Source organism: Bos grunniens, chromosome 5 (assembly GCF_055505025.1).
Source record: "Bos grunniens cultivar Pamir isolate PY7600 chromosome 5, Bosgru_T2T1.0, whole genome shotgun sequence".
In the NCBI taxonomy this organism is placed as follows: domain Eukaryota; kingdom Metazoa; phylum Chordata; class Mammalia; order Artiodactyla; family Bovidae; genus Bos; species Bos grunniens.
The window spans coordinates 100,812,613-100,840,108 of NC_141169.1; the positions used below are offsets into that span (position 1 = coordinate 100,812,613).

The 27,496-nt window shown below is 38.1% G+C and overlaps 2 protein-coding genes across 9 annotated transcripts in view; both read left to right on the plus strand.

Annotated features, from left to right (window-relative positions):
* On the plus strand, positions 1 to 19,907 carry CLEC7A (C-type lectin domain containing 7A). Of its 7 annotated transcripts, none has more exons than XM_086404185.1 (7): positions 21 to 224; positions 2,336 to 2,434; positions 3,645 to 3,782; positions 4,995 to 5,146; positions 9,372 to 9,490; positions 13,769 to 13,903; positions 19,769 to 19,907. In XM_086404185.1, the coding sequence occupies exons 1-6, from the start codon at positions 122 to 124 to the stop codon at positions 13,899 to 13,901; spliced, it is 744 nt and encodes a 247-aa protein (XP_086260311.1). In that variant the 5' UTR covers positions 21 to 121; the 3' UTR covers positions 13,902 to 13,903; positions 19,769 to 19,907. The 7 variants fall into 7 exon arrangements, with proteins under 7 accessions (XP_086260315.1, XP_086260314.1, XP_086260316.1 ...); XM_086404186.1 differs by lacking the exon at positions 19,769 to 19,907 and adding an exon at positions 15,812 to 16,328; XM_086404189.1 differs by lacking the exons at positions 3,645 to 3,782; positions 19,769 to 19,907 and adding an exon at positions 15,812 to 17,150 and having other exon boundaries at positions 1 to 224.
* The window catches only part of CLEC1A (C-type lectin domain family 1 member A), a 20,436-nt gene continuing 12,830 nt past the window's right edge, over positions 19,891 to 27,496 (plus strand). For both annotated transcript variants that reach the window (XM_086404181.1, XM_086404182.1), the window contains exon 1: positions 19,891 to 20,201. In XM_086404181.1, the coding sequence (XP_086260307.1) occupies positions 20,087 to 20,201 (115 nt within the window). In that variant the 5' untranslated portion in view covers positions 19,891 to 20,086. The remainder of the gene's footprint in view (positions 20,202 to 27,496) is intronic.

Here is a 27,496-nt window from a genome sequence, read left to right on the forward strand (position 1 = left end):
CCTAATAAATGCATCTCCCACATGATCTGACTCACAGATCCTCTTTTGTCCACAGGCAGTTGTCTTAGGAGAGAGAAGAAAGCTCTCAGATGCTGTGTCAATTCAGGAACTCAGTAGAACAATGGAATATCAATCTTCAGTAGAAAATTTGGATGAAGATGGATATACTCAATTAGACTTCAGCTCTCGCAACATCACCAGGAGATCTGTAGTCTCAGAGAAAGGTATATATTTTTGTTTCTGACTTCAACATTCGCATTCTTATAACTAAAACTAGAAGTGGAAAAAATTGGACAGACTTCTGATTTTCCAGGCTTTTATTAATGTATTTTAAAAGGTTTTCAGAAGTCACTGAAGATAATTTGAATGAGCACTAAGACTGTTCTCTGGGCAACCATTCAATGGCTAATCATTAGCACAGTTGATCTTTGGATAACATGGGTTTGAACTGCACGGATCTGCTTATACATGAATGTTTTTCAAAAGTAAATAGCACACTACTAGATGATATGTAGTTGGTTAAATCCATGGATGCCAAACTGTGAATATGGAGAAACTGCAGATATAGAGGGCCAACTATAAGGTAGAGTGTGGGGAGGACCAGTGCCCCTAAACCCTGTGTTGTTCAAGGATCAACTGCATTGAAGTTAATTATTATGATGATAGAAAATACTCACACTTTTTCTGTTCTATAGAGACAGATGTTTCAAAAGTAAGGAGTTGATGATAAATGTGATGAAATGCAAAGATGAAGGAATTTCAATAAGAGTGACTTGTTTGACAGAAAATAGTAAATTGTAGAATGAAGGTTAAGGGAATGTAAAGAAGTGCATATGAACAACATCAGGATATTGGAGTTAGAAAAGAAAAGAAAGAAGACAGGAAAAACAACAGGATTTTGTGGAAAAGGCCAAAGGGTGGTCAGAGGTCAGGGTTTAGATAATAAGAACCTACTGTATAGCACAGGGAACTCTGTTCAATGTTATGTGAAAGCCTGGACTGGAGGGAGTTCAAGGGAGAATGGATACATGTGTAGATATTGCTGAGTCTCTTTGCTGTCCACCTGAAATATCACAACATTGTTAATCAACTATACTTCAATATACTTCATTTTTTTGTGCTTAGTCGCTCAGTGGTATTTGATTCTTTGCAACCTCATGGGATTTCCCAGACAAGAATAACCCTCACCCAGAGATCGAACTCATGTCTCCCATGGCTCCTGCATTGCAGGCAGATTATTTACCACTGAGCCACCAGAGAAGGCGTACTCCAATACAAAATAAAAAGTTTAATTAAAAATAAAAGAAGTCAAATGGTTTAGAATCCCAAATCTGATTTTTTTATGTGTATCATGAGATTGATTTGGAAAAAAAAAAAATTAAACAAAAAGTTCTAAAAAAAAAAAAATGTTCTTTGTGTAACAGTGAAGAAATATATATGAGTTAGATAAAAGATTCCATTATCAGGACATGAATCTTAGACATTATGTAAAAAAAGTGAAATCTGGAGAAGGGAGTTAAAATATTTCTCTCTTCACTGAGTGAGCAATTTAATCTCCTCTACGAGTCTTCTATTTGACAGTTCTCTGAAATGCTCTTATTGCTTATTCTCAGTCTTGATGTGGTGATATTAATATAAAGTGAATTTCCTGTTATCAAGAAAGAGATTATTCACAGGTTTTGACATCAGCATTTGCTTTCTTCTGCTTTCTGGTCATTCCCATTGCACAATTATTTTCCTCTTGTCACATAGTTTTGTTTTCTTGGGCAACCTACTGGGGAAGAATGGAAAAACATGGTGAAGCAAGAGATAGGAAGGCATGTGTGTGTTTATAGGTGTGTGTGGACAAACTGTGGGTTGCCTATAATGTGCTAGTAGTCTCTAAACTAGGTGCTTTTACTTGTGTTGATTCTCACAGTCATTCTTTGATGCATCATTACCCTAATTTTTCACAAAGAGAAATGGAAAAACGGAAGAAGTAATTTGCCCAGTGACAGGCAAGAAATAAGTGAAAGAGGAAGATTACCCTTCCTAACCAGTGTTATTTCTGTTGCATTAAGCTGTCTCTTCTAAGAATGGATGGGAATCCTGGTAGTGTCAAAACCTATAGATATCAATGTGGAGCTGAAATTAGGAGTGTACAGCTCTCAAGGCACTGTGCTCAAATTACAGTTGCTGACCCTGAAGAGGTACACTAAAGAGGGAGAAAAATTCAGACTAACCCTAGATGAGTAGGTTATCTGGGTATCAGATTTTGATGAACTGCAGAACTGAAGTGCTCAGTGATTAGTCATCCTGTTTCTTGATTCAGTTTCTGCTCCCTTTGGCTTTCCAGGGCTTTGTGCTGCATCCTCTCATTGGCGTCTGATTGCTGTGACTCTGGGCATTTTATGCTCAGTGATGCTGGTGATAACTGTGGTCCTGAGTACCTCGGGTAAGTATTGGTGGGGAAGATGAACAGCAACAGACATTTAATAAGCATTTATGATGTTTCAGGCGCGCTTTTAAGGAAACATTTTTTTTTTTTAATGTAGGCCATTTTTAAGGTCTTTATTCAATTTGTTACAATGTTACTTCTGTTTTATGTTTTGTTGTTTTGGCCCTAAGGCATGTGGGATCTTAGTTCCCAGAGCAGGGATAGAGCTCATACCCCCTACACTGTAAAGTCAAGTCTTAACCACTGGACTACAAGGGAAGTCCCTCAGGTACTCTCTTAAGAGTATAACATGATCTACCTGGATCTGAATACCGACCCTTTGAATTGATGTTATGAGTTCTAACTTTATTTCTAGGGTCATAAACTAGTTAACATTAGGACCATGATTAGAAATGCAGGTGATCTGTCTTGATAACTCATACTCTTATCTACAAGATCTGCTTGAATAGCTGGTTTCAAAGCTGTGAAATTCCTAGGATAAATTAATGAAAGGAAACCAGTGGAGGTGAAGGAAGTGCAATTGGTGCTTATCTTCCTAAGAGATTAATTCCCTAAAGAATTTAAGCTATTTTTTACATCTCATGAATTAAGGAAATTGTTTTACACCTGTCTTTAAACTCCTTTGGATAATATCAGGAAATACTCAAAGCACTTATGAAATTCTAGGTAGTTATTTTGTAATAGATGAATACATTTCCTTAGATTTTATCATTCATGAATTCCATTTTGGATAAAGTATTATTGTGCCTTTGAAAAGGGTATATGAAAGCATGAAAGATTTCTTAACTAGTCATGTGTTTATTGAATACATTCTATGTTATAGTCACCTGGCAGATTCTCAAGGAACTCTCATTTTTAAAATATTATAATAAAGAAGATTTATTACTATTTCAAATCCATCGTGGTACCAAAGGACTATATTCCATTTGCCTCTTACTTTCCCCCATCCTCCTATCTACTTCATTTTTATCTTTTGTATTAAATCTTCTTTATGGAAGTTATTTCTTTTTTCCATCTATTCAAGCTATCACCTATCTATCTACCATCTGTCTCTACCTCTCCATCATCCTCTCCATTATTTATCACTAGTCAAGAATGCGTCCCTTTATATTCCAACAAAAATATAGGTTTTTGAATTTTAATTCTCAAACATAGTAAAAATGACTTTTTTTTTTTCTGTCATTACTATTGTTGTTGGTATATGAAGGTATTTGGAGATCCAGTTCAGGGAACAACCTGTTGAAGAGTGACAGCTTTCCATCAAGAAATAAAGACAACCAGAGTCAACCCACACAATCATCTTTAGAAGATAGTGTGATACCTACCAAGGCTCTCACCACCACAGGCAAGGGCAGAATTAAGGATTAATAAAATCCTTGATTCAGAAGGCTTAATTTTTGGTACTAAGGCTTGGAGCAGGGGATGAAGAAAGTACTTTTACATGTGGTGATTCTGCATTCTAATAAAGCCCACAGCAATATTATCTCAGTAAAATAAGTCTTCTGTAATATACAAGGGCTTCTCTAGGGGCTCAGATAATAAAGAATCTGCCTGCAATGCAGGAGATCCAGATTACAAAGTGATAGCATAAATACCTTATGAACTTAGCTGAATCTCCAACTTAGTTGGATTTTTTTCACGTCACTGATTTTTCACATATTTAAGCTTTTAGAGGTTTGTGTAATTTGATTTGAAGAAACATAATGTGTTCTCACACCATAGGGAAAAGACATTTTAAAGTGATATAGTTAAAATAAGAAATAGGACACCAGAAAAGGTTAAAAAAAAAAAAAAAAGAATATAAAAAGGAAAGAAGGTAAAGTGTTGCTAAGAATTTAAAGGTTCATAGATATGTTTAATATCTATAAACCTAAAAAATGTTTCTTTTTTATATAAATTTATTTATTTTAATTGGAGGCTAATTACTTTACAATATTGTATTGGTTTTGCCATACAAAACCAGTTAAGTTTGTTTTTCTTTAATTATGCAAATTAATTGATTTAATTACCATTTTGTATACAGTAGACTTTAATTCGTCATTGCACTGTTATTGAGTATGACAATATTTGGACTTTAATTTTCCATCTCTGGACACATACCTCTTCACTGTCTTTATCACATTACTCTGTAATGTGAATGAGTGCTCTTATACTTTTCTTATTTGGTGAATTGCATTCTGAAATAGATGTCACACTTGTAAAATAAGTCAACATGAAATTATTGTGTATCTCAATGACTGACATTGCATTGGTTTATTTTGAGAGTTATCATGGAGAAAAGGAGTTCTCAGCTGACTGTAAAGGCATGCAAGACAAGACAAGAAAGAAAGGAGAGTTGATAGTCTAAAACACTGTAGCCACTCAGTTATTTTTTAGCTGTAAATGAATAAGGGGTTTTAATATGATCCCTTCTGTAAAGTTATATCTATATAGTTTGAATTGAAAATGAAATATATTCATGGCAATTTATTGATTATTATGTCCTTAGGATTAATGGTACCTGTACTGAAGTACCATTCATAGTATGAAACTCATTGTATTTATCTTTTATTTCCAGGAGTTTTCTCTAGCTCTTGTCCCCCTAACTGGATCACACATGAGGATAGCTGTTATCTGTTTAGCACACTATTAGATTCCTGGGATGGAAGTAAAAGACAATGCTTTCAACTGGGCTCCCATCTCCTGAAGATAGACAGCTCAAAAGAGTTGGTAAGTGTAGATTTTGGTTATAATATCTGTGGTCTATACTGAGCAGAAAAGTAGAGGTAGTTTCCAGATAACTATTTTCCCTAAGAGAAAGTAACTTTACGTATTCTCCATAATTATAATAATAGCATATATTGAGTAAAGTATATAATACACGCTTTTCTTTTTAATTAATTAAAATATGAATACATTTTGGATTTCCCTGCTAGCTCAGTTGGCAAAGAATTCACCTGCAATGCAGGAGACCCAGATTCGATCTCTGGGTTGGGAAGGAAATGACAACCCACTCCAGTACATTACACTTTAAAATTAATCCTTTAAACACAACTCCAAGTTGACTCTAATAATCAAGCCACACTCATTTTTGTGGGTTTGGACTTTAGGTTTTAAATGTGGTACAGTAAAATAGAAGGTTCTTCCCCTTATCATCATAATTATCAAGCTATGATAATATATACTTATAAATAATTTATTCCTTGCAAGATACTGGGAAAGGCAAAGAGGTTTAAACTTCTAGCCATGCTCAAGTAATTTTTAAGAAAATAGAAACGACTCAACAGCTGTTAAAAGTTAAATATCTTGTATTGGCACCAAATGCCATAGAAATTCAGAGAGAGAAATTCCTGTAGACATAAAAATTGCACAGAAAAAGAGCAACTTACAATGCATCTTGCCTGAAGGATAGAACTCAGATGAGATACGAGGTGGAGTTAATAGTCAGGGAATATTCTACCTTATAAATCTGAACAACCTATAACTTCTATACTTACTTTTACTACTCTCAATTTTTGTGTTTCTGTTTTGTTTTTCCCACAGTTGTAGTTGACATAAAAATTAATGGAAGTAAATGTATGGCAAAAAAAAGGGGGCATGGGACTGGAAGTCTGTCTGGCTTTTAGACCTTCCTATAATTGCCACTTTGTTGAGTTATATTTGTCAACAATTCAAATATGATCATTAACCCCTAGATTACTTATTCATAAAAAGTGTAGTAGAACTAAACTGTTTTAAGATAGTCATTTAACTCTGCGAAGCATTTCTTGACAAAGGCTATATGAACTTATATTTTCAATTAAAATTGTGGCGATGATAGTAGCCTGTCATCCATGAACATGGCCTACAGACTCTGTCGTTCTTGGATTTATTCTGGTAGATTGAATGCAGGAAGCACAATTTTGACATCAAGGATTTATTTATTTATTTATTTATATTAAATTTTATTGGAGTATAGTTGCTTTAGGATGCTGTGTTAGTTTCTGCTATAAAACAGAGTCCCCTTTTTTTAAGATTTCCTTTCCATTAGATCACTACAGACCATTGAGTAGAGTTCCCTGTGCTATATGGTAGGCTCTCATTAGTAATCTCTTTTATACATAGGCATGTATGTATGGGACTCCCCTGGTGGCTCAGTGGTAAAGAATCTGCCTGTGATGCCGAAGATGCAGGAGACCTGGGTTCCTTGGGTCAGGAAGATTCCCCTGGAGAAGGGCATGGCAACCCACTCCAGTATTCTTGCCTGGAGAATCCCATGGACAAAGGAGCTCAGCAAGCCACAGTCCATAGGGTGGCAAAGAGTCAGACACGACTGAGTGACTGAGCACGAGCATTGAGCACAAGTATATATTTATATATCAATCCCAATCTCTCAAGTCATCCCTCTCTCCTTTCCCCCTTGGTATTCTTAAATTTGTTCTCTATGTTTGTGTCTCTATTTCTTCTTTGCACATAAGTTCATCTGTATCACTTTTTCCAGATTCCCCATATCAGCAACATTATATGGTATTTATTTTTCTCTTTCTGACTTACTTCATGGTGTATGGCAGTCCATCTCTAAGTCCATCCATGTCTCTGCCAATGGCACTATTTCATTCATTTTTATACCTGAGTGATATTCCGTTGTTTTTACGTACTACATCTTCTTTATCCATTTCTCTGTTGATGGAAATTTAGGTTGCTATAATGTCCTGGCTATTCCAAATAGTGCTGCAATGAACATTGAGGTGCATGTGACATTTCGAATTACTGTTTTTTCTGGGTATATGTCCAGCATTGGTATTGCTGGGTCATATGGAAGTTCTACTTCTAGTTTTTTGAGAAACTTCCATACTGTTCTCCATAGTGGCTGTACCAATTTACATTCCTACCAACAGTGTAGGAGGGTCCCATTCTCTCCACAACCTCTCTAGAATTTATTGTTTGTAGTTTTTTGATGATGGCCCTTCTGACTGGTGTCACCTCTGACTGGTGATACTTCATCGTAGTTTTGAATTGCATTTCTCTAAGGCAATGGCACCCCACTCCAGTACTCTTGCCTGGAAAATCCCATGGATGGAGGAGCCTGGTGGGCTGCAGTCCATGGGGTCGCTAAGAGCTGGACACGACTGAGCGACTTCACTTTCACTTTTCACTTTCAAGCATTGGAGAAGGAAATGGCAACCCACTCCAGTGTTCTTGCCTGGTGAATCCCAGGGATGGCGGAGCCTGGTGGGCTGCCGTCTATGGGGTCACACAGAGTCGGACACGACTGAAGCGACTTAGCATAGTTAGTGATGTTGAACATATTTACACGGATTTGTTGGCCATTTGTATGTCTTCTTTGGAGAACTGTCTCTTTAGGTCTTATGCCCATTTTATTCTGTTGTCTGTTGTGCTGATACTGAGTTGCATGAGCTGTTTGTGTATTTTGGAGATCAACCCCTTGTCAGTTGTTTTGTTTGCAAATATTTTCTGCCATTCTAAGGACTGTCTTTTTGTCTTGCTTATGATTTCCTTTGTGGTATAAAAGCTTTAAGTTTAATTAGGTCTCATTTGTTATATATTTTCATATGTTTTTATTTTCATTATTCTAGAAGGTGGGTCAAAAAAGATCTTACTGCTATTTATGTCAAAGAGTGTTCTGACTATGCTTTTCTCTAAGACTTACAGTGTTCAGCCTTACATTTAGGTTTTTAATTCATTTTGAGTTTATTTTTATATATAGAGTTAGGGAGTGTTCTAATTTCACTTACCATTGCAATAGAAAGGATAATACCTCAGAATAAACCTAACTTATGGAGGCAAAGAAAGTGCAGAAGAATTGATGCTTTTGAACTGTGGTGTTGGAGAAGACTCTTGAGAGTCCCTTGGACTACAAGGAGATTCAGCCAGTCCATCCTAAAGGAAATCAGTCCTGGGTGTTCATTGGAAGGACTGATGTTGAAGCTGAAACTCCAATATTTTGGGCACCAGATGTGAAGAGCTGACTCATTTGAAAAGACCCTGATGCTGGGAAAGATTGAAGACGGGAGGAGAATAGGACGACAGAGGATGAGATGGTTGGATGGCATCACTGACTCTATGGACATGAGTTTGGGTAAACTCTGGGAGTTGGTAATGGACAGGAAGGCCTGGCGTGCTGCAGTCCATGGGGTCACAAAGAGTTGGACACGACTGAGCGACTGAACTGAACTGAACTGAACTGATGGAGGCAAAAAACCCGTACTCAGAAAACTATAAGATACTGATGAAAGAAATCAAAGATGACACAAACAGATGGAAAGACACACCATGTTCTTGAATTGGAAGACTAGTACTGTGAACATAACTATACTACCCCCCAAAATCTACAGATTCAATGAAATTTTCCTATTAAATTACAAAAGGCATTTTTCACAAAGTTAGAAGATTTTTGCAATTTGTATGGAAACACAAAAGACCCCAAATAGCCAAAGCAATCTTGAGGAGAAAAAACAGAGAGGGAGGAATCAGGCTCCCTGACTTCAGACTATACAGTCATCAAGATAGTATGGTGCTGGCACCAAAGCAGAAATATAGATCAATGGAATAGGATGGAAAGCCCAGAATTAAACCCATGCACCTTTGGTCACTTAATCTATGACAAAAGAGCCAGAAATATACAATGCAGAAAAGACAATCTTTTCAATAAGTTGTTCTGGGAAAGCTGAGACAGCTATACGTAAAAGAAGGATCTATTCTTTGTTGGAAAATTAAATGATAAGGACTCTGAAAAAATGAGATATGCTTTTTGAGACAGTGAGTGGCATTCAAGAATTGGCACGTCTATCTAGGCTGATGCCAGTATACGCATGCATCCTCCATCAAGGTGATTCAATCTCTGTCTCTCAAAATCTCCTAACAGTCTTTCTCTGTATCTTACCTGTCTCTATCATCTCTGTCCTTCACTGTCTCTCCTTCTTTCTCCTTGACTTGTCTTTATGTTTCCTTACAGGAGTTTATATCAAGGCAAGTGTCTTCCCAGCCTGATCATTCATTTTGGATAGGGCTTTCTCGCCGTCAGACAGAAGAACCATGGCTCTGGGAGGATGGCTCCACCTTGTTGTCTAACCTGTAAGTATCCAGAGAGACAAAGCTTCATACCTTCTCTCAGAGAGGTAAGAGCATGTCACACAGTTAAGGATCCAATCTGTTGGCCATAATAAGGAAGAGAGAGAAAAAGAAACATAGTGATGGGAAGAGACACCGAGCCAGGGAAAAAAAAAGTAAAACAAGAGGATAGAGGAGGACTTACAGGTCAAAAAGTGTTGAGTGGTCACTTCAAGATATCAACACAAGTGGTTCCTCAGCCTTCTTACCAGGAGGGCGTGTGTTCGAAGCTTCCCAGGAAGGAGCAATCACTCAGTGTAAAGATGTGGTTAAGAGCAGGGCTTTGAAGTCAGTTTTCAGCCTAATTCTGGTCCTCTCACTGTGTGGAACCGGACAAGTTGCTTAATCTTATCTGTGCCCCCCTTTCCAAATCTGTAAAGGAGAATAAAAATAATTCCTACCTCTATAGATTTTGAGATAAAAGTAAGATCACTTGGCACAGTGTCTGGCACATGCTTTTTACCATGGGTTCAGATAGAGAAATTGTATGAGTAAGCAGCTTGGGGTTCATCATCCTGGGGATATAATTTTTTCCTCCCACCTTCCACCTTGCCTGGTGGCTCAGATGGTAAAGAATCTACCTGCAGTGCAGGAGACCCGGTTTAGATCCCTGGGTGTGGAAGATCCCCTGCAGAAGGAAGTGGCAACTCACTCCAGTATTCTTGCTTGGGAAATTCCACGGACAGAGGATCCTAGTGGGCTACAGTCCATGGTGTGGCAGTTAGACACGACTGAGTGACTAACACTGGCAATAACACTCCACCTGGTGGCAAGATTGAGAAATGCACATTTTTTGTTAGTCTTTTCTGTTGGGCAGTTTTTTTTTTTTTCATTTACCCCTGCACCAAAATAGTCATTTGTTTTCCAGCTTCTGCTGGGTTTTCTGCTACATTCTCATTTCGGATGCATTTATTTCACAGTATTAAATTAAATAAATGGGAACCAACCAACAATTGATGTCATCTCGGAGTCAATAAAAATATAGCCCTAGAAAACAATAGAGATCTATGCAGTTTATTAGATTTTCCCCACAGATTCATGGTTTTCACTGCTTCTTATTCCTCTCTGCCTCTCCTACCTTCCATTTTGAATCATTTTTAAAATCTGAAGAATACATTTGTATTTCCTTTAGAGTTGAAGTTTTATGGTTGAATTCTCTGTGCTTGTCTAAAACTCTTTATTTCAACTTTTCTAAAAAATATTTTGAGTATAAAATTAGAAATCTGTAGCTTTTTTCTCTTAGGCATTCAAAGATATTATTATAATGTATTCTATTTTTATTGTTGTTTTTGAAAGGTCAATTATTTGAAAGCAATATAAGTTTTATGTCTTTTTTCAGTTTTGACGTTTTCAGCCATACTTGCTTCAAATGTTGCTCTTTCCTGACTTTCTACCCTTCCATAATTCCAATTAAATGTATTATAGACCCATTCACAATATCCTATATGTCTCATTTACGTTTTCCTATAGTTTTGTCTTTTTTCTTTAACCTATTTACCTGTCGTACATCTTTCAGTTTCGTTATTCTTCCTCTTCTTCAGTTAAACTGCTGTTAAAAGCCTTGATTAAGCTTTTAACTTTGTTTAATGAATTTTTAAGTTTTATAATTTCTCAAATCTATCCAGTTGCAATTTATAATTCTTAGCTTTTCCAAAACATTCTCAATATTGTCTTTTCACTCCTAGAATACACTGTATAGTTGCTTTACTATTTGTGTTTGATAACCTAGTGTTTTTTACTCATGTGTATCTATTTCTGTTATCTTTTTCTTCTAATTAAAAACATGTATTTATCTGATTGGGTGGGGTCTTCGTTGTAACATGCGGGTTCTTTTTGGTTACAGTATGCATGCGAACACTTAGTTGCAGCATGTGGAGTCTAGTTTCTCAAACAGGAATCGAACCTGGGCTCCTTGTATTGAGAGCGTGGAGGCTTAGCCACTGGACCACTGGGGAAGTCGCATTTTTCTTCTTATTTTTATTCATTTATTTATTTGTTTTCGTCTATGCCTGAATTGTTTTTGTTGTTGTTGTTGTTTTTAATGCACTTAACATATGTTAAACTTTTGTAGAATTAATTTGAATTTTACAGAGTGGCTTTTCATTTGCTTCTGGCAAGCACTATTGGGTGTGAATAGTACAAACTGTTGAGTATGATCACACTTTGATTTTATACCACTGAACTATCTCGCTTTGGCCAAGCACATTGAATTTATTAACGAACGACCTTGACAAAATATATGTCTTATTTTTCTATAGCACTTGTTTGTGTTGAGTTTTCGTTTGTTATTTTAAAAACTGACTAGTGGACTCCCTAAAGTCATAAGAGTAGGTCCAAATTAACATCTTGATGTGTAACTATTCATCAGTGACAGTCATTTTAATCTGGCTCTGTACATTCTCCAAAATCTCTTAGATGTCAAAAAGATATTTTGGAGAAGAACACTGGCCAGAATTCTCCCTGAGGCTGGATCAAAGTTGTTTCATGACCTTGGCCTAATTATTTCAACAGAAGAATTCTCTCAATCCTCCATCCTCAGTACCAAGAAGAGATATATGTACAGGATGTACAGAATGTACAAGATGTACAGGATGAAGATGTACAGACCTTAGCTTTTACACTGAGGCTCAGTAATGCCCTTTGAGCTTGACTAAATAACTAACACTTCTCCCTTATGAAACTAAGGGCAAATAGAACAGAGCCATGCTTCTATTTACTCATGGTAATTCTCATAAGTGAAGTTGCTCAGTCGTTCAGGACTCTGCAATCCCATGAACTATAGCCTACCAGGTTCCTCCATCCATGGCATTTTCCAGGCAAGACTACTGAAGTGGGTTGACATTTCCATCTCCAAGGGATCTTCCCAACCCAGGGATCAAACCCTGGTCTCCTGCATTGTGGGCAGACACCTTACCCTCTCAGCCACCGGGGAAGGCCAATTCTCATTGTCTATCATTATATTGCAAAACAATACAACCTTCAGGATGTATTAAAAAATATAGGGTTGTTTGGGACTTCTCTGGTGGTCCAGTAGCTAAGACTCTACATTCCCAGTGCAGGAGGCCCGGGTTCAATTCCGGGTCAGAGAACTAGATATGTCTCAACTAAGACTTCACATGTTGCAACCAAAAATACTGTATGCCACAATTAAGACTCAGAGAAGCCAAATAAATAAAATAATAAGTTTTTTTTTTAATATAGAAAGTTGTTTGAATTGCTTTTCAATGGTCTTGATATCTGTGGTTCTTCACTTAATTCTCAGTCACCATTAGCAAGAACTCTTCTACTTGGTCTACTCACTAAATATACCCAATAATAATTTTACTAAACTGCTACTTTATTTAATAAGTATCAGTTCAGTTCAGTCGCTCAGTTGTGTCTGACTCTTTGCAAACCCATGAATCGCAGCACACCAGGCCTCCCTGTCCATCACCAGCTCCCGAAGTTCACTCAAACTCACGTCCATCGAGTCGGTGATGCCATCCAGCCATCTGTCGTCCCCTTTTCCTCCTGCCCCCAATCCCTCCCAGCATCAGAGTCTTTTCCAATGAGTCAACTCTTCGCATGAGGTGGCCAAAGTACTGGAGTTTCAACTTTAGCATCATTCCTTCCAAAGAACACCTGGGACTGATCTTCAGAATGGACTGGTTGGATCTCCTTGCAGTCCAAGGGACTCTCAAGAGTCTTCTCCAACACCACAGTTCAAAAGAATCAATTCTTTGGCGCTCAGCCTTCTTCACAGTCCAACTCTCACATCCATACATGACTACTGAAAAAACCATAGCCTTGTCTAGACAGACCTTTGTTGGCAAAGTAATGTCTCTGCTTTTGAATATGCTATCTAGGTTGGTGATAACTTTCCTTCCAAGGAGTAAGTCATAAGTATACCTCTAGGTAAAAGGTTTAAAGATAAGTAAAGAATTAGTATGTATTATAATTTAATATTATAAAGTATTAAATGATTTTTCTTTTTTGTCAGAGTAGTAGTATTTAATTTTATTTTCAACTAGTAGTATTTCTTAAAAATTTTTTGAGTCCTTTTTATGCCTTAATAGTGAAAGTTGTTATGCTACTATTTGGAAAATTTGAATTTAAATTCAAGGTTTTTTTTCAATAATATGCACTTCGGAAACTCTTTTTAACCCATATCTTTACCAACTATGCCAGTATTGTGGAGACAGTAGATATTAACAGTATTCCCTATGCTTGTACTAATTATCATATTGTATTTTATTTTAACAGGTTCCAAATCAGAAGTACAGTTACCGAAAAAGACTCATCTCACAACTGTGCATGGATCCATGTGTCAGACATTTACGACCAACTTTGTAGTGTGCATTCATACAGTATTTGTGAGAAGAAGTTGTCAGTATAATGGTGAGGAGCAGAGAGATGTATGTAAGATACTAAGGAGGGTATAAATCCAAACAGAAAAGAGACATATTTGAGGTCAAAATAATTGCTGAAAAAAATATCAAGAGAGCTCAGCCAACTTCAATCTTAACTGAGAAACAGGATGGAAGGCTTCGATTTCCATACTCCCCAAGTCTATCGTCTATCCGGTAATCAGTATTGTGTTCTAATTATTAGAGTCCTAGAAATGGAGTCAGAACACCTGACCTTGAATTTTCATTCTACCAATGGTAGAATTTTCATTCTGCCATTCTATTTACCTGGATTAGCTGTGGATTCTTGGTGTTTCAGGAGATCTTAATTTCTGACTATACCAGAGTTGTATTTTGCCCTAAAAAGTGCCACTGGAGTACATGTGCTGTGTTTCCACTACTTATTCTTGCACTTTTAGCAATGAATCAGACACAGATAGAAATATATTTTGAATAGCTAAATGAAAAAAAGAAAAAAACATGCTTTACTAAAATCAGAGCCATTTTATTATTTTAAACATCATGATTATGATCAAAAGCATCATAAAAACCATTAGTTGCATCTTTTTTTCCTTAATTAAATAACCGAGATAATATGTCTGCCATATCTCTAAGAGAATCTTGTATAATGTGAAATTGTAGGGAATCTGCTTTGGTAAGAAAGATTTATCTTTTTAAATACTATCAATCAAAAAAAAGATCTGATTAATAAATATAAAAAAGTAACCTGTCCTATTGACTAAGGTATTAACATTTTGTAATGCTGCTGCTGCTGCTGCTGTTGCTAAGTCGCTTCAGTTGTGACTCTGTGTGACCCCATGGACTGCAGCCTACCAGGCTCCCCCATCCATGGGATTTTCCAGGCAAGAACACTGGAGTGGGTTGCCATTTCCTTCTCCAACGCATGAAAGTAGAAAGTGAAAGTGAAGTCGCTCAGTCGTGTCCGACTCTTAGTGACCCCATGGACTGCAGCCTACCAGGCTCTTCCATCCATGGGATTTTCCAGGCAACAGTACTGGAGTGGGGTGCCATTGCCTTCTCCTTTGTAATGCAAAACGTTTTATTATTTTTATGATGACTGTTTTGCAGTTTTCAGCAATTTTTCAGAAATTACTATAAAAGGTATTATTGGAACATAAATAAGTTTCCTCGTATGATGATTTGTCTCTTTCTTATTTTTTTTAAAACTTTCCCATTGGTGTTATTTATATTTCCAGTGGGGATTTCCATAATTACTGGAGATATTCTAGTGTTTATTAATATGTGAACAGAAACTGTGTCAAGTTCACTGAATTTTTCACTTTAAAATCGTTACTGTTATGCCATTTCACTTTAATAAAAATGTTAATTAAAGAATCTTTGGCATTTAAATTATGTGCCATGTGTAATTAACACTATTATTGTTTGCCTTTTCCCCCAAAATGACGATAAATTTGGCACTGGAGACAAAGTAGTATAGTAGGTAGTTTTGTGCTGAAGAACAAATTGTAGATTTTAAATATTTAAAAATCTAAGAGAAGGAGAAAAAATTTTCGTGAAGTGACTATGACTTTTCTAATACACTAACTGGGGTTGTCACTATCTGGAAAGAAATGTGAAAATGAAAATGTTATTAAAGCTGAGTTAAATGAAGGCATAAGGTGGGATTTTGAAAAGATGCCATGTATTTTTAATTTTGTTTTTGGTTTAATTTTTTTCTCCTGTATCCTTAAAATGGAATGCATGAGTTGAAGAAATCATGATAATCAAAGAAAATAGTTCTGGATGCTGAATGTTCAGCTGTACTTATCTAGAACAGATGGGCTAGGCAACAATAACCTATAAGTGAAAATTGAAAGCATGATTTTAACAAGAGCTAGGCTGTCTAAAATATGCCATACATTCCTTGTTACTATTACAGCCAATGTGGAATCGTGCCTGATAATGAACAGAAAACATCCACGCTTTTCCAAGTGACAGAAAAATGAAAAGAGCAGCTAGTAGACCTTATGTCTCAAGGGTAATTCAAGATCAGGAATGATCATGATACGGAAAACACTTGCATCTTCAAGGATCACCATCTCCTCTTGCTTGAGTTATTGCAGTAATTTCAAAGTAGTCTTCTAGCACCTACAAAGCAGCTGTTCAGTCGCTAAGTCATGTCTGACTCTTCACGATCCCATAGACTGCAGCACGCCTGGCCTCCCTGTCCTTCCCCATCTCCCAGAATTTGCTCAAACTCATGTCCATTGAGTTAGTGATGCCATCCAGTCATCGTCTTCTGCCTACAATCTTTCCCGGCAGGGGTGTTTTCTAATGAGTGGGCTTTTCGCATCAGGTGGCCAAAGTATTGGAGTTTCAGTTTAAACAAGTCATACCAGCCCTCTACTAAAACTCTCCTTGACTTCCCACGTATCTGAGTTAAAAAAAAAAAAAAATCTAACCAAAAAACTAAAGACCTTTACAATTATATATTGACCAAGACAATTGCTGGCCAGTATAGCATGCCATAATCTTGATTGAAAGAAGGGTGTTAGTCTCCCAGTAATATCTGATTTTTTGCAACCCCATGGGCTGTAGTCTGACAGACTCCTCTGTCCATGGAATTCTCCTGGCAAGAATAATCTGATGTTCTTTGCTATTAAATCTTTAGTGAGCTTAGGTGGCCATGTCTTCTTATGTCTTTTGTCTTATATATAGATTTTATTTTTACCCAGAAACTGAATATTTAATGCATCAGAAATATTAAATAAAAATAACCGAGTATTACTCTAAAAAATTTTACTCTTTCAAGCTGAGGGTCTCTTCTCATCACTCATTAGATTTATGACAATGGTTTCCTTGCAGTTTCTCCGTCACAGCCAGCATGCTTGCCTCTCGGGGCCTTTGAGATTCCTGGTCCCTTTACCTGAAGTATTCTTACCCTAGATTTCTGCAGACTCTTTCAAGTCCGTGTGCAAGTCCTTAATGAAGCTGACTCTCACTACCTTATTGAAAATGTCCAACTCCTTTCCGGTACATTCTATATTCTTTTTAACATTTGTTTATTTTGGCTACGCTGGGTGTTAGTGGTGGCTCTCAGGTCTTCATTGAGGCATGTGGGAAACTGACCAGGAATGGGATCCAGATCCCCTGCATTGGAAGCACAGGGTTTCAGCCACTGGAACATCAGGGAAGTCCCTGTATGTTCTTCATCTTCCTCATTTTCTGTATTTTTCCGTAACTCTAATCATAGTGTAATATATTCTACAGTTTACTTACTTACTATCTTTCTTGTATAGCATCTGACTTCCTCCATATCATGTAGGCTGTACAAGTACAGAGAGTTTTGTTTTCCACTGATGTGCCTCAGAATCTGAGAATAGAACCTACAATGAAGTAAGAATCTTTGTCATGGTTGAAAAAAATTAAGCATTTAAGGACAAATAGTAAAAATCTTAATGTAGATTCTTTGGTAAAAATTATTAAGGATCTCCTTGAATAACTAATTCGTGTTAGTCGCTCAGTCATATCTGACTCTTTGCAACCCGGTGGACTGTAGCCCACTAGGCTCCTCTGTCAATGGAATTCTCCAGGCAAGACTACTGGAGTGGATTGCCATTCCCTTCTTCAGGGGGATCTTCCTGACCCAAGAACTGAACCTGGGCCTCCTGCATTGCAGGCAGATTCTTTACTGTCTGAGTCACCAGTGAAGCCCTTGAATAACTGAAGTTCAAGAAATAATTTGAATGACTATTTCATTAGAATCATAATTATCAGCATCTCCTAAATTGTAACATCTCAACTGTGACTATTTCTGATATTCTGTCGTCTTGCTTCATTTTCATATGTAGCTTCACTTACCTCTCCCTTCCATTTTTTTTTTTTACTATCTTTTCTCTTGTAACATTTTCTAATATTTACATCAGTCCAATGCAAATGGCCAAATACTTTTTGATCTTCTGCTTCTTACAGGGCATTATGCAAGGGAAAGGTCTCTTCATATTTGTTTAATTTAAAATAACTTGATGAATAATACACAGCTGGAGACACATAATGAATTCAGGAGATATGTTTCCTGGCTGCCCCAGCCCAATTGTCTTCCACTCTCCTCTGCATTTAGTATGTTTGATTTAACCAAGTTATTTCCCCCAAATACAGAAAAGCATTGGTAGAATAATGTAATTCTATTGTACTTATTTGGGAAAACAATTTGGATATTATCTAAACCAATCTTCTTGTTTCCTTCTCAGCTTAGTAAATTTAGGCCAAAAAAAAAAAAAAAGGTTACCTGGCTTTCTAAAGTCATAGGTAGTAATAGACCTAAAATTTCTGACTTGCAGTATAATATGTGAATGTTCAAGATCATCAGGTACCAAATGTGTAATTATATAATAAAATCTTTAATTGAGTCCATATACTGTACATAAGGGCTTCCCTTGTGGCTCAGCTGGTAAAGAATCCACCTGGGTTTGATCCCTGGGTTGGGAAGATCCCTTGGAGAAGGGAAAGGCTACCCACTTCAGTATTATGACCTAGAGAATTTCACGGACTGTATAGTCCATTGGGTTGCAAAGAGTCGGACAGGACTGAGCAACTTTCACTTTCATTGTATGCTATGAAGAAAGATCATTGAATTAACTAGTACAACAGAGTATTTTTAAAGCTCACCAGCGATGTGTCTTTAGAGTAATCGCTTCATCTGGCTGGACTCAAATCTCCCTTTTTGTAAAATGAAAGTGGAAGACTTCCACTTCCCAATTTAAGTGGAAGTCAATCTCCATCTTTTTTCTCTAACACTAACCCTGCAAAGCAGAATTGGAAGGAGGAGTTTTGAGATTAGTGCCACATTAAATTCATAGGACTTCTCTGGTGGCTCAGATGGTAAAGAATCTGCCTGCCAATGCACGAGACACACATTTGATCTCTGGGCCAAGAAGATCCTCTGGAGAAGAAAATGGCAACCTACTCCAGTATTCTTCCCTGGGAAATCCCATGGACAGAGGAGCTGGTGGGCTACAGTCCATGGGGTTGCAACAGCAACTAAAACAGCAACAATGAAAGGACCCTCCTAGGCTGACATTTGTTGTACTTGATGCTTTACCGTGTAAAGCCTATAGGGTGAAGTCTCCCCACTTTCCATGTACACACTGGTTCCCACACTAACCTTTTTGACACCAGAGACCGATTTTGCGGAAGATAATTTTTCCATGAACCAGGGGTGCAAGGAGTAGTTTTAGCATGATTCAAGTGCATTACATTTATTGTACACTTTATTTATTTTTTTTAATCATTTTACTATTTTCTTTCTTTTTTCTTTTCTAAATTGTGAAAATATGATAACAGATTTACAGGAGACTTGGAAAATATAAAACAAGGTCATATATCGCAATTATTTTTAAGTAGATAAATTAAGATTTTTAGTTGGAGTTTCAATATCAAACTCTCAAAAATTAATAGCATAAATATACAGAGAAGTAGAAGGATACAATAAACCTGAAAAACACTATGAACCAATTCAGCATAATTAAGATTTATATAATTTTTACACAAAGGTAGGATACAAATTCTATTCAAGTTCCCATAGACAATAAACTGGGAGATACTGGAACATATCCAGAGATCTAAGACCAGGTGTGTACTTTATTTCTAACCTAATGCCAAGGCTGATCTGACAGCAGGTACCAGTCCATGCCCACAGGTTGGGGACCCTGCTTTACCTTATGCCCTCGGAGAAAGAGGCCAGTCCAATAATTTCTTTTCACAAAGGCACAGGCAGACTAAACTAGATCTGAGTAACTCAGGGAGTGTGTGGTGGATAAGAGCCCTGGGAGGTCCCTCTGCGATTATTGCTGGGAACCTTCCTTCTGGCGATTGTAAATTCTTGCCATTTTTTTAGGTTGTAGTTGCACAGGAAGTACTAACAAATAAACAAAAGAGAACCGAGAAGGGCAACCCCTCGGATGATTGTTCAGACGGAGACCGCCCAAATAGAAAACACACGCTGTTTCCCCTCGGCCTGACAGATTTGGCAATCAGAGCTCAAGTTCACAGGACAGGGGCCGGGCCTCTGGTGGCAGGAACTGGAGTCGGAGGCTTCCCCTACTACTTGCTCAGGGAGGAGAACCTCAGGCATGCCTTTCAGTGCCTCGGTCTCTGAACCGTCTCACTTGGGGAAATCCAGCCACAGACCACGGTCACCCGTGCAGGAATCCAGATGCTGGCCAAATACAGCAGCACGCGGGACATGCTGGATGCTGATGGAGACACCACGATGAGCCTGCATTCTCAAGCCTCTGCTACATCCCAGCGGCCAGAGCTTGGCCATACAGGTACCCGTAGTCCAAGTTGGTCAGACCCTTGAGAAATGAAATGAGCTAGGGTACCAGCTTCCTAGCCTAGGAGGGTACGAAGTGGAGGAAAGAGAGAAAATGTTTCTGTGATTTACAATGACGCATATCTGTGCACTTAACTACAACTTGTATGCCACATATATGAACACGTGAGAAAATTAAACTCAGTATATGCACAGAGGTTTTTCTAAGAGTCTGTCTCTGGCAGAGTGGTTTGCATTTGAAAGTGTGTTACTTTTACCGTTTTGTGTAGCACACAGGCAAACATGAGACTGAATGGACAGTTAGAGCAATGTCTTTTCTCCTTCCTGTGTTCAGATCCAATGCTGTTTTCGTTACCATCTGTGATCTGATCTGGAAATTTAGATTGATAAAGGCTACCTTTCTGCTAGTTTTGAACTCATGGCTTTAGAGAGGCGTTTCCAAGCAGATACGCCAACCCTGATAATTTGTTGTAGTAATTCTGCTTCTTGAAGTTGTGAGGCCTAGGGACAGTCATGCCAACATCAGGGGTTTGGTTTTATTATCTGTGAAATGAGAGGGGATCAAAACAAATGCTTTCTAACATCCCTTCACCTCTGAAATTCCATGATTTGGTGGTATAAATAATGGCTGCAGTTGCAATGACATCCCATCTCGTTCCCTTTTATTCTCTTGACTCCTAGAATGTTATTGAAATGATTGGATTAAATTGTGAAAGTAATTTTTGTCCTATCTTATGCTATTTCCGATAGTTCACCTTTTTGCATAATATATATATATATTTATATTTGCATTTATACGTAACTATATATACATACGGGCTTCCCAAGTGGATCTAGTGGTAAAGAACCTGCCTACCAATGCAGGAGACATAAGATGTGGGTTTGATCCCCTGGGTCAGGAAGATCACTTGGAGAAGGAAATGGCAACCCACTCCAGGGTCCTTGCCTGGAGATTCCCATGGACAGAGGAGCCTGGCAGGCTACAGTCCATGCAGTTACACAAAGTCAGACACAACTGAAGCGGCTTAGCAGGCACACATTTATACATATGTATTTTTCTCAGTCCAGAGAAGAAGGATTCTATTTCCTAGAAAACTCAGACAACCCAAGGCAGAAATGCAACCTACGTTCTGGTAAAAAGATCTCAAAACTGTAGTAGAGACGGGACTAGGTTCTAAAACCACAAGGTGTTATTCAGTCGCTCAGTTGAATCCAACTCCTTTGCCAACCCCTTGGACTCTAGCCTGCGAGGATCCTCTGACTATGGGATTTTCCAGGCAGGAATACCGGAGTGGTTTGCCATTTCCTTCTCCAGGGGATCTTCCTGACTGAGGGTTTGAACCCATGTCTCCTGCCTTGGTAGGTGGTTTCTTTACCACTGTGCCACCTGGGATTCTTGTGGCAGCTTTTTAGATTTTATTCATTGATTTATTTATACTAATGTATCTAGTTTCTGGTACTAGATCTTGGAAATTTTCAGCCTCCTTGATATGAAACAAACCGATAACTTTGAGATGTCAGTTTCTGTAGCCACTGGATATGTGTAATAGGATATTGTATGTTCCTCCAACAAATCCTGTGAAGAGTCAGCTCTTAGGACTGTGGTTTCAAGTAGCTTGTATACAGCTTCAGTTTAACCTTTGACTAGAGCTGGGAACTAGCACAAGGCTTGGTCATCAGCATGATCAGGAACAGGGTGTACCAGTAAGTTCTGCTGAGGTTAGAGGGTGGAGAGAGGGGTGGAGCAGGATAAAACACCAGCTGAAACATCTGACAACCTTTTTGTAAGAATGGCAATTGAAGCAGGAGGAGTGGAGGTCAAAGTGTCTTGAAGGCAAACATCTGATAATAGTTGTCTTACCCTACATGTCTGATATTTTGTTTCCATCTCATGATAATGCAAGTATTTAGAGGAATGTCACAATAGAAGCCTCATTATTTATTAAAATAGACCTGATATCATTTTGCTGCTAAAAATAATAACAACTACTACTTTGGAAGTTTTTCAGCAATGCAGAAGATTCAGATTCAATTTAAGATTGTGACACAATTATGCCTGGGAAAATTTAATATTTTCTTTAGAATGAATAAAATAAAGTCTACATATTCACTTTATTTTCTAGTTTTCAATTTTTGATATAAAATTCACATTTGTGTTTAAAACATGTGAAATAATTCAAAGGATACAAAATAAAAATGAAAGACAACACTCTCAGACCTCCTTTCCCTAAACTTATGCTTGAGGTCTGTGTCATGCCAGGCATGTTGCAAAGTACTGAGGATATAATTTCAAATATGATATGATCCCTGCTTATGAGGAAATTTAAAGAATAAGAAAGTTTTTAAGTGAACAGCATGTGTGATGCAGTGCTGTGATGGAGCATGCTCTCCTAGAGGAACTGGTCATTTCTGTCTGGTAAGGGTAGAGATCAGGAAAGATTTGAAAGAGGGATGACCATTGAGTGGACTTAACTTTAAGGTGTTTCTTGTGATATGGGAACAGAAATGGGAAGGTTTAAGGGGCTGAGGTTACTACAGGCAGCCATACACATAAGAGGAAAGCCATGGCAGTCTTATGTAACTGTATTACAGAGAACGAAATATATTATGGCTGAAGGGTAGAGTTGGAGGGGGATGTTTTGAAGGAATATGAAGCTGGATAAGCTAATACCCAGCTTTTTCTTTAGTCTGAGCATGAGGTGAGAAGAACCTGAGCTAAAGTAGTGTGGGAATGAGGAGGAGGAATTAGATATGAAGGATACTGAGAAGTGAGAGTTTAAAGTATTGGTGACTGGTTACAAAGGGGGAAGGCAAGGAGGAGGAGAGCGTAGGTTGACTGGGTTTCATCTGACGTTATGTAGATGATGCTTCCATCAACTAAGAAAGCTACAGGAGGACTAAGAAAGAGGATGGATTCAGTGTGAATGTGACATGCTTGTAAGAGAAGGCACAAGGAGTTGGAGTTGCCTAAAGGCACTTGTATGTATCGCATGTGGGTCTGAGCTAAACGTATGAAGTGAAGTGAAAGTCGCTCAGTCATATCTGACTCTTTGTGACCCCATGGGCTATACTGTCCATGGAATTCTCCAGGCCATAACACTGAAGTGGGTAGCCTTTCCCTTCTCCAGGGGCTTTTGGATTCTTTCCCAGCTGGGCCACAAGGGAAGCCCATAGGCTTGGCCAAAAAGTTCATTTGAGTTCTTCCATAAGATGTTACAGAAAAACTCAAACATTTTGACCAACCCAACACACGTGAGAATTGATGGCTTTTAGGTAGGGATTAACCTTTCTGAGTGAGATCACTGAGGAATGTAAAATGAAAACAAAGTAAGACAAAACACAGGAGAAGAGTGCCAAGGAGAGAGAATCTTGGGGAATATAATTGGAGGGCAGGCTGAGAAAGGGACCCAGTAGGACCCACTAACATGAGTGACAGACAGTAATGGATGTGGAGCAGGAGAGAGAGGCTTCTAGAAAGCCAAGAGACACTGACTTTGAGAGAAACAGACAAGCCAGTGGTAATAAATAGCAAATTTTAAAAACAATAAACAATATGGCAGAGAGTTCCAAGCAAGAGGAAGGTTAAAAACAATTTATTAGAAATAGGAAGCAAAATGGATTATTGGTCATTTTTCATAGCAGGGGTTTGAAAGGAACTAGTAGTTAAGAAGGAAAATACATAATTTAAGTAATTTTGTCTTCATTCCTTTTTTTCCCCCTTTCTGTCTTCTTTTTTGAGGAGCCTGGCTGTAAAGAGGAAAGGTAAAAAGTTAGAGCTAATGTGTTGTGCGTTTGTATGAGTGCTGTCTAAAATTATTTTTTACAGTGTAGGAGATTCTAACTCAATTGTAGATTGGAAAGAGGTGCAATTACAGCACTTCCCAGTAATAATGTATCAGAGAGAGAGAATGAAATAATTATGGGTCAGATTTCCTGTCTAAATATAGCCTTATCAAAAAATATGAAAACGTATTTGTGTTTAAGGGGAAAATAATAGTAAGAAGAGAACCTTTATTAAATTCAAGTTCCATTTTTTCCTTACTCATATTAATTATAATATTTTTGAATTTTTCCAAGATTTTTAGCTTCATTTCCTGAACCACAGCACAAACCCTTCATTCAAGAGACATGGCAGAGGAACCTCTCTGGCAGTCCAGTGGTTAAGACTCCGCTCTTCCAATGCAGGGTGCTTGGGTTCTGTCCCTGGTTGAGGAACTAAGATCCCATATGCTCTGCAGCCTCCCTCCCCAGCAAAAAGCAAAGGGCTCCATGACAAAGTAAATAAAAGAAAAAACTGTATAGAAAAAGAGTCATGGCGTAAACCACTTCTAATTGTTTCAACACATCTTTAATTCATGCCTACTAAAAGTCAAACATTATGGTAGGCACAGGGGAGGCTCTATTTTTAGGTGCTTGGAGAAGTGGAAGGAGTGATCTTAATTGCTGATTAGAAGAGCATGTCATGTACTGCTATTGAACATATGTAGGAAGTCACAGAAGCGAAGAGGAATGAATAAGTTACTGACAGTGTTTACACATGTGGGTATCTTTGGACGAGGTGACATTTGATCTAGTCTGTAAGTCTAAGTTCAGGTTTTCCAGGAAGAGCAACTCTGGCCCTGGGTGGCCTTTCCAGAGTGACGACCACATGTGGAAAGACAAAAGCACAGAGATAAGAGCTAGCTTGGTGCGGTATATTCATGGATAAAAGAAGGAAGACAAAACTACAAAGAGAGGAGATGAGGTGTTGATGTCAGATTGGGATTTAGATCCAGACAATTTTGGGAATCATCAGCAAAATCAAACAGGATGGCAAGGTAGACTGTTGGTCTGAAGAATGTGTGGTCCTCAAAGGGAAGGAGTGATGGGGGAGAGGTTGGGGCAACTGAGGCTGAAGAGTAGGAGGGGATGCTTCTATTCAGGACCTTTTATAGCTGGAGGAACATTTTAACATTAGTGAAAGTGAAAGTGAAGTCGCTCAGTCATGTCCGACTCTTTGCGACCTGTGGACTATAGCCCACCAAGCTCCTCCATCCATGGGATTCTCCAGGCAAGAATACTGGAGTGGGTTGCCATTTCCTTCGCCAGAGGATCTTCCTGACCCAGGGATCGAACCCAGGTCTCCCGCATTGCAGGCTGACACTTTAACCTCTGAGCCACCAGGGAAGCCCATCTTAACCTTAAGGGAGACTTAAATTTAGTAAGCTCACCTTGCTGGTAGAGTAGAGAATATATGAATTTAAGGTGACTCTTATTAAGATATTCACAACACAGATGTGAAAAGTTGCAAGTGGTGAAATGCTAGTGTTTCTGTAATTCCATATGGAGCTCCCTTATATAGGCAAATATTAATGTGGGATTTGTTGAGAGGATTGGGAAATGATTTAAAATATTCAGGTCCAGGACTTCCCTGGTGATCCAGTGGTTAGGACTCTGTGCTTCCAGTTTTAGGGGACACAGGTTCAACCCCTGATCAGGGAACTAGGATCGCACATGCTGCTCAGCCAATAAATAAATAACAAAATAAAATCACCCTTAAAAATATTCAGCTCTAGAATGAATGCTTGGATAGCATATCTGGTTCCGTCATTTACTAGCTGTGCAACCATAAGAAAATTAAGCAGCTCTTGGGCACTGCAGATTTCTTATCCAAATAAAAGTTTAAAGTAGTGCCCTCTTGAATAATTATTGGGAGATTCAAATGAAATGCTAAAACATATATAACACAATAAGTACTATTATCAGTAGCTGTGTATCCTTGCCTTACTAACCTCTAACTAATTGCCTTACTAACTTCTCTAGGACTCAGCTGCTTATCTGTAACACTGAGATGATAATAGTACCTACCTCATAAAGTAGTTGTAAGGATGGATGATATTAATTCCTATACAGTATTTACCTCAGTAACTCAAGAAATGTTAGCAATTATCATTAATAGTAATGTTATTTTTGAAATATATTTCAGAAACCAAACTCTATTGGACATATAAATTGTTGTTTAGTGTTTAAGTCATGTCTGACTTTTGGGACCCTGTGGACTGTAGCCCATCAAGCTCCTCTGTCCATGGCATTTCCCAGGCAAGAATACTGGAATGGGTTGACATTTCCTTCTCCAGGGGATCTTCCCGACCCAGGGATCGAACCTGCATCTTGTGCATTGTCAGGCGGGTTCTTTCCCACTGAGCCCAGTTTACCTGGGAAGCCCAGTTTGCAATGTGATTTTATGCAAATTATTTAAATTCTTTGTGTCTTTTCAAGCTTTTAGGACCCTTCTTATTTCAGAGGCATTTAAAAAGTCTACATTCAGCAATGCTGTTTTATTTCTTGGAGGCCCTGGGAGAGGAGGTGTACAAACTCTTCCTTGGTGGCTGATGAAGGGCAGTTGTTCAAGTAAGACGACTGTTTTCACCAATGACATTTCTTGTAACTACAAAGGGATTTTTATTCAAAACTTGACCTTAGCACTACAGCCTTTTATGGCATATTATAGTGAGAGGTTACAGGAAAGAGGTGTTTTTTTCTATATATATCTTATTACTCCTAGGGATGTTTGGTATCATTCCTTGGCCTGACCACACCTTTTTCTAAACAAGCCTCAGGAGACAGCATCGGAGTTGTCTTCCAAAAAATAAAGCCAAGCTAAACCGAAGCACCTCCAGGCAGCTTATTTTTCTTATTTTAAGGTGGGAGTGGTCCCCAGAGAGAGACTTAATTATGATCAGGGTACTTGGAACAAAACTCGGGAAAATTAAATTCACAGTTAGAAAAAAACATACCTAGAGGAAAAATAACTTCAAAGAAAAGGAATAAGTAAAACTTTCAATACTATAGTCTCACCATCATGGAAGTCTGGTTTCCTAGTGCTGGGTCAGTTCTCCCACAGTTCTTCCCCGCTACCCCAAGTAAATAGGATATATAATATATTTGATGGTAGGAAAGCCTGGCGTGCTGCAGACCATGGGGTCACAAAAAGTTGGACATGACTAAACTGAATAGATAAGAGAGAAAAATAAAGCTACCATGGTGGTGGGTCTACATATACACTTGCCTCTGGAATCTAGAAACATGCATCCAGTTAATTTTCTTGAGCTACATAGGCTTATAGAACTTTAAAGAGACATAGAGTTTGCAGGAGGATGTTTAGCTTAAGCTGTATCTCTGATCTTACTCTTTCATGTTCTGCTGATTTGAGATATGCTTAAGGATGCTGTCATGAGTAGCTAGCAATTTCCAGAAAAATTTAGACCAAACCGGATAGACCAGCCACTTGAAAGAAACAGAGAAGAAAGC

Bases quoted from the DNA above. Each gene is read 5' to 3' on its own strand.
- CLEC7A (XM_086404185.1), top strand. From the start codon at position 122: ATGGAATATCAATCTTCAGTAGAAAATTTGGATGAAGATGGATATACT. The intron at 225-2,335 runs GTATATATTTTT...TTGGCTTTCCAG, and splicing joins ATCTGTAGTCTCAGAGAAAG to GGCTTTGTGCTGCATCCTCT. The intron at 3,783-4,994 runs GCAAGGGCAGAA...TTTTATTTCCAG, and splicing joins CAAGGCTCTCACCACCACAG to GAGTTTTCTCTAGCTCTTGT.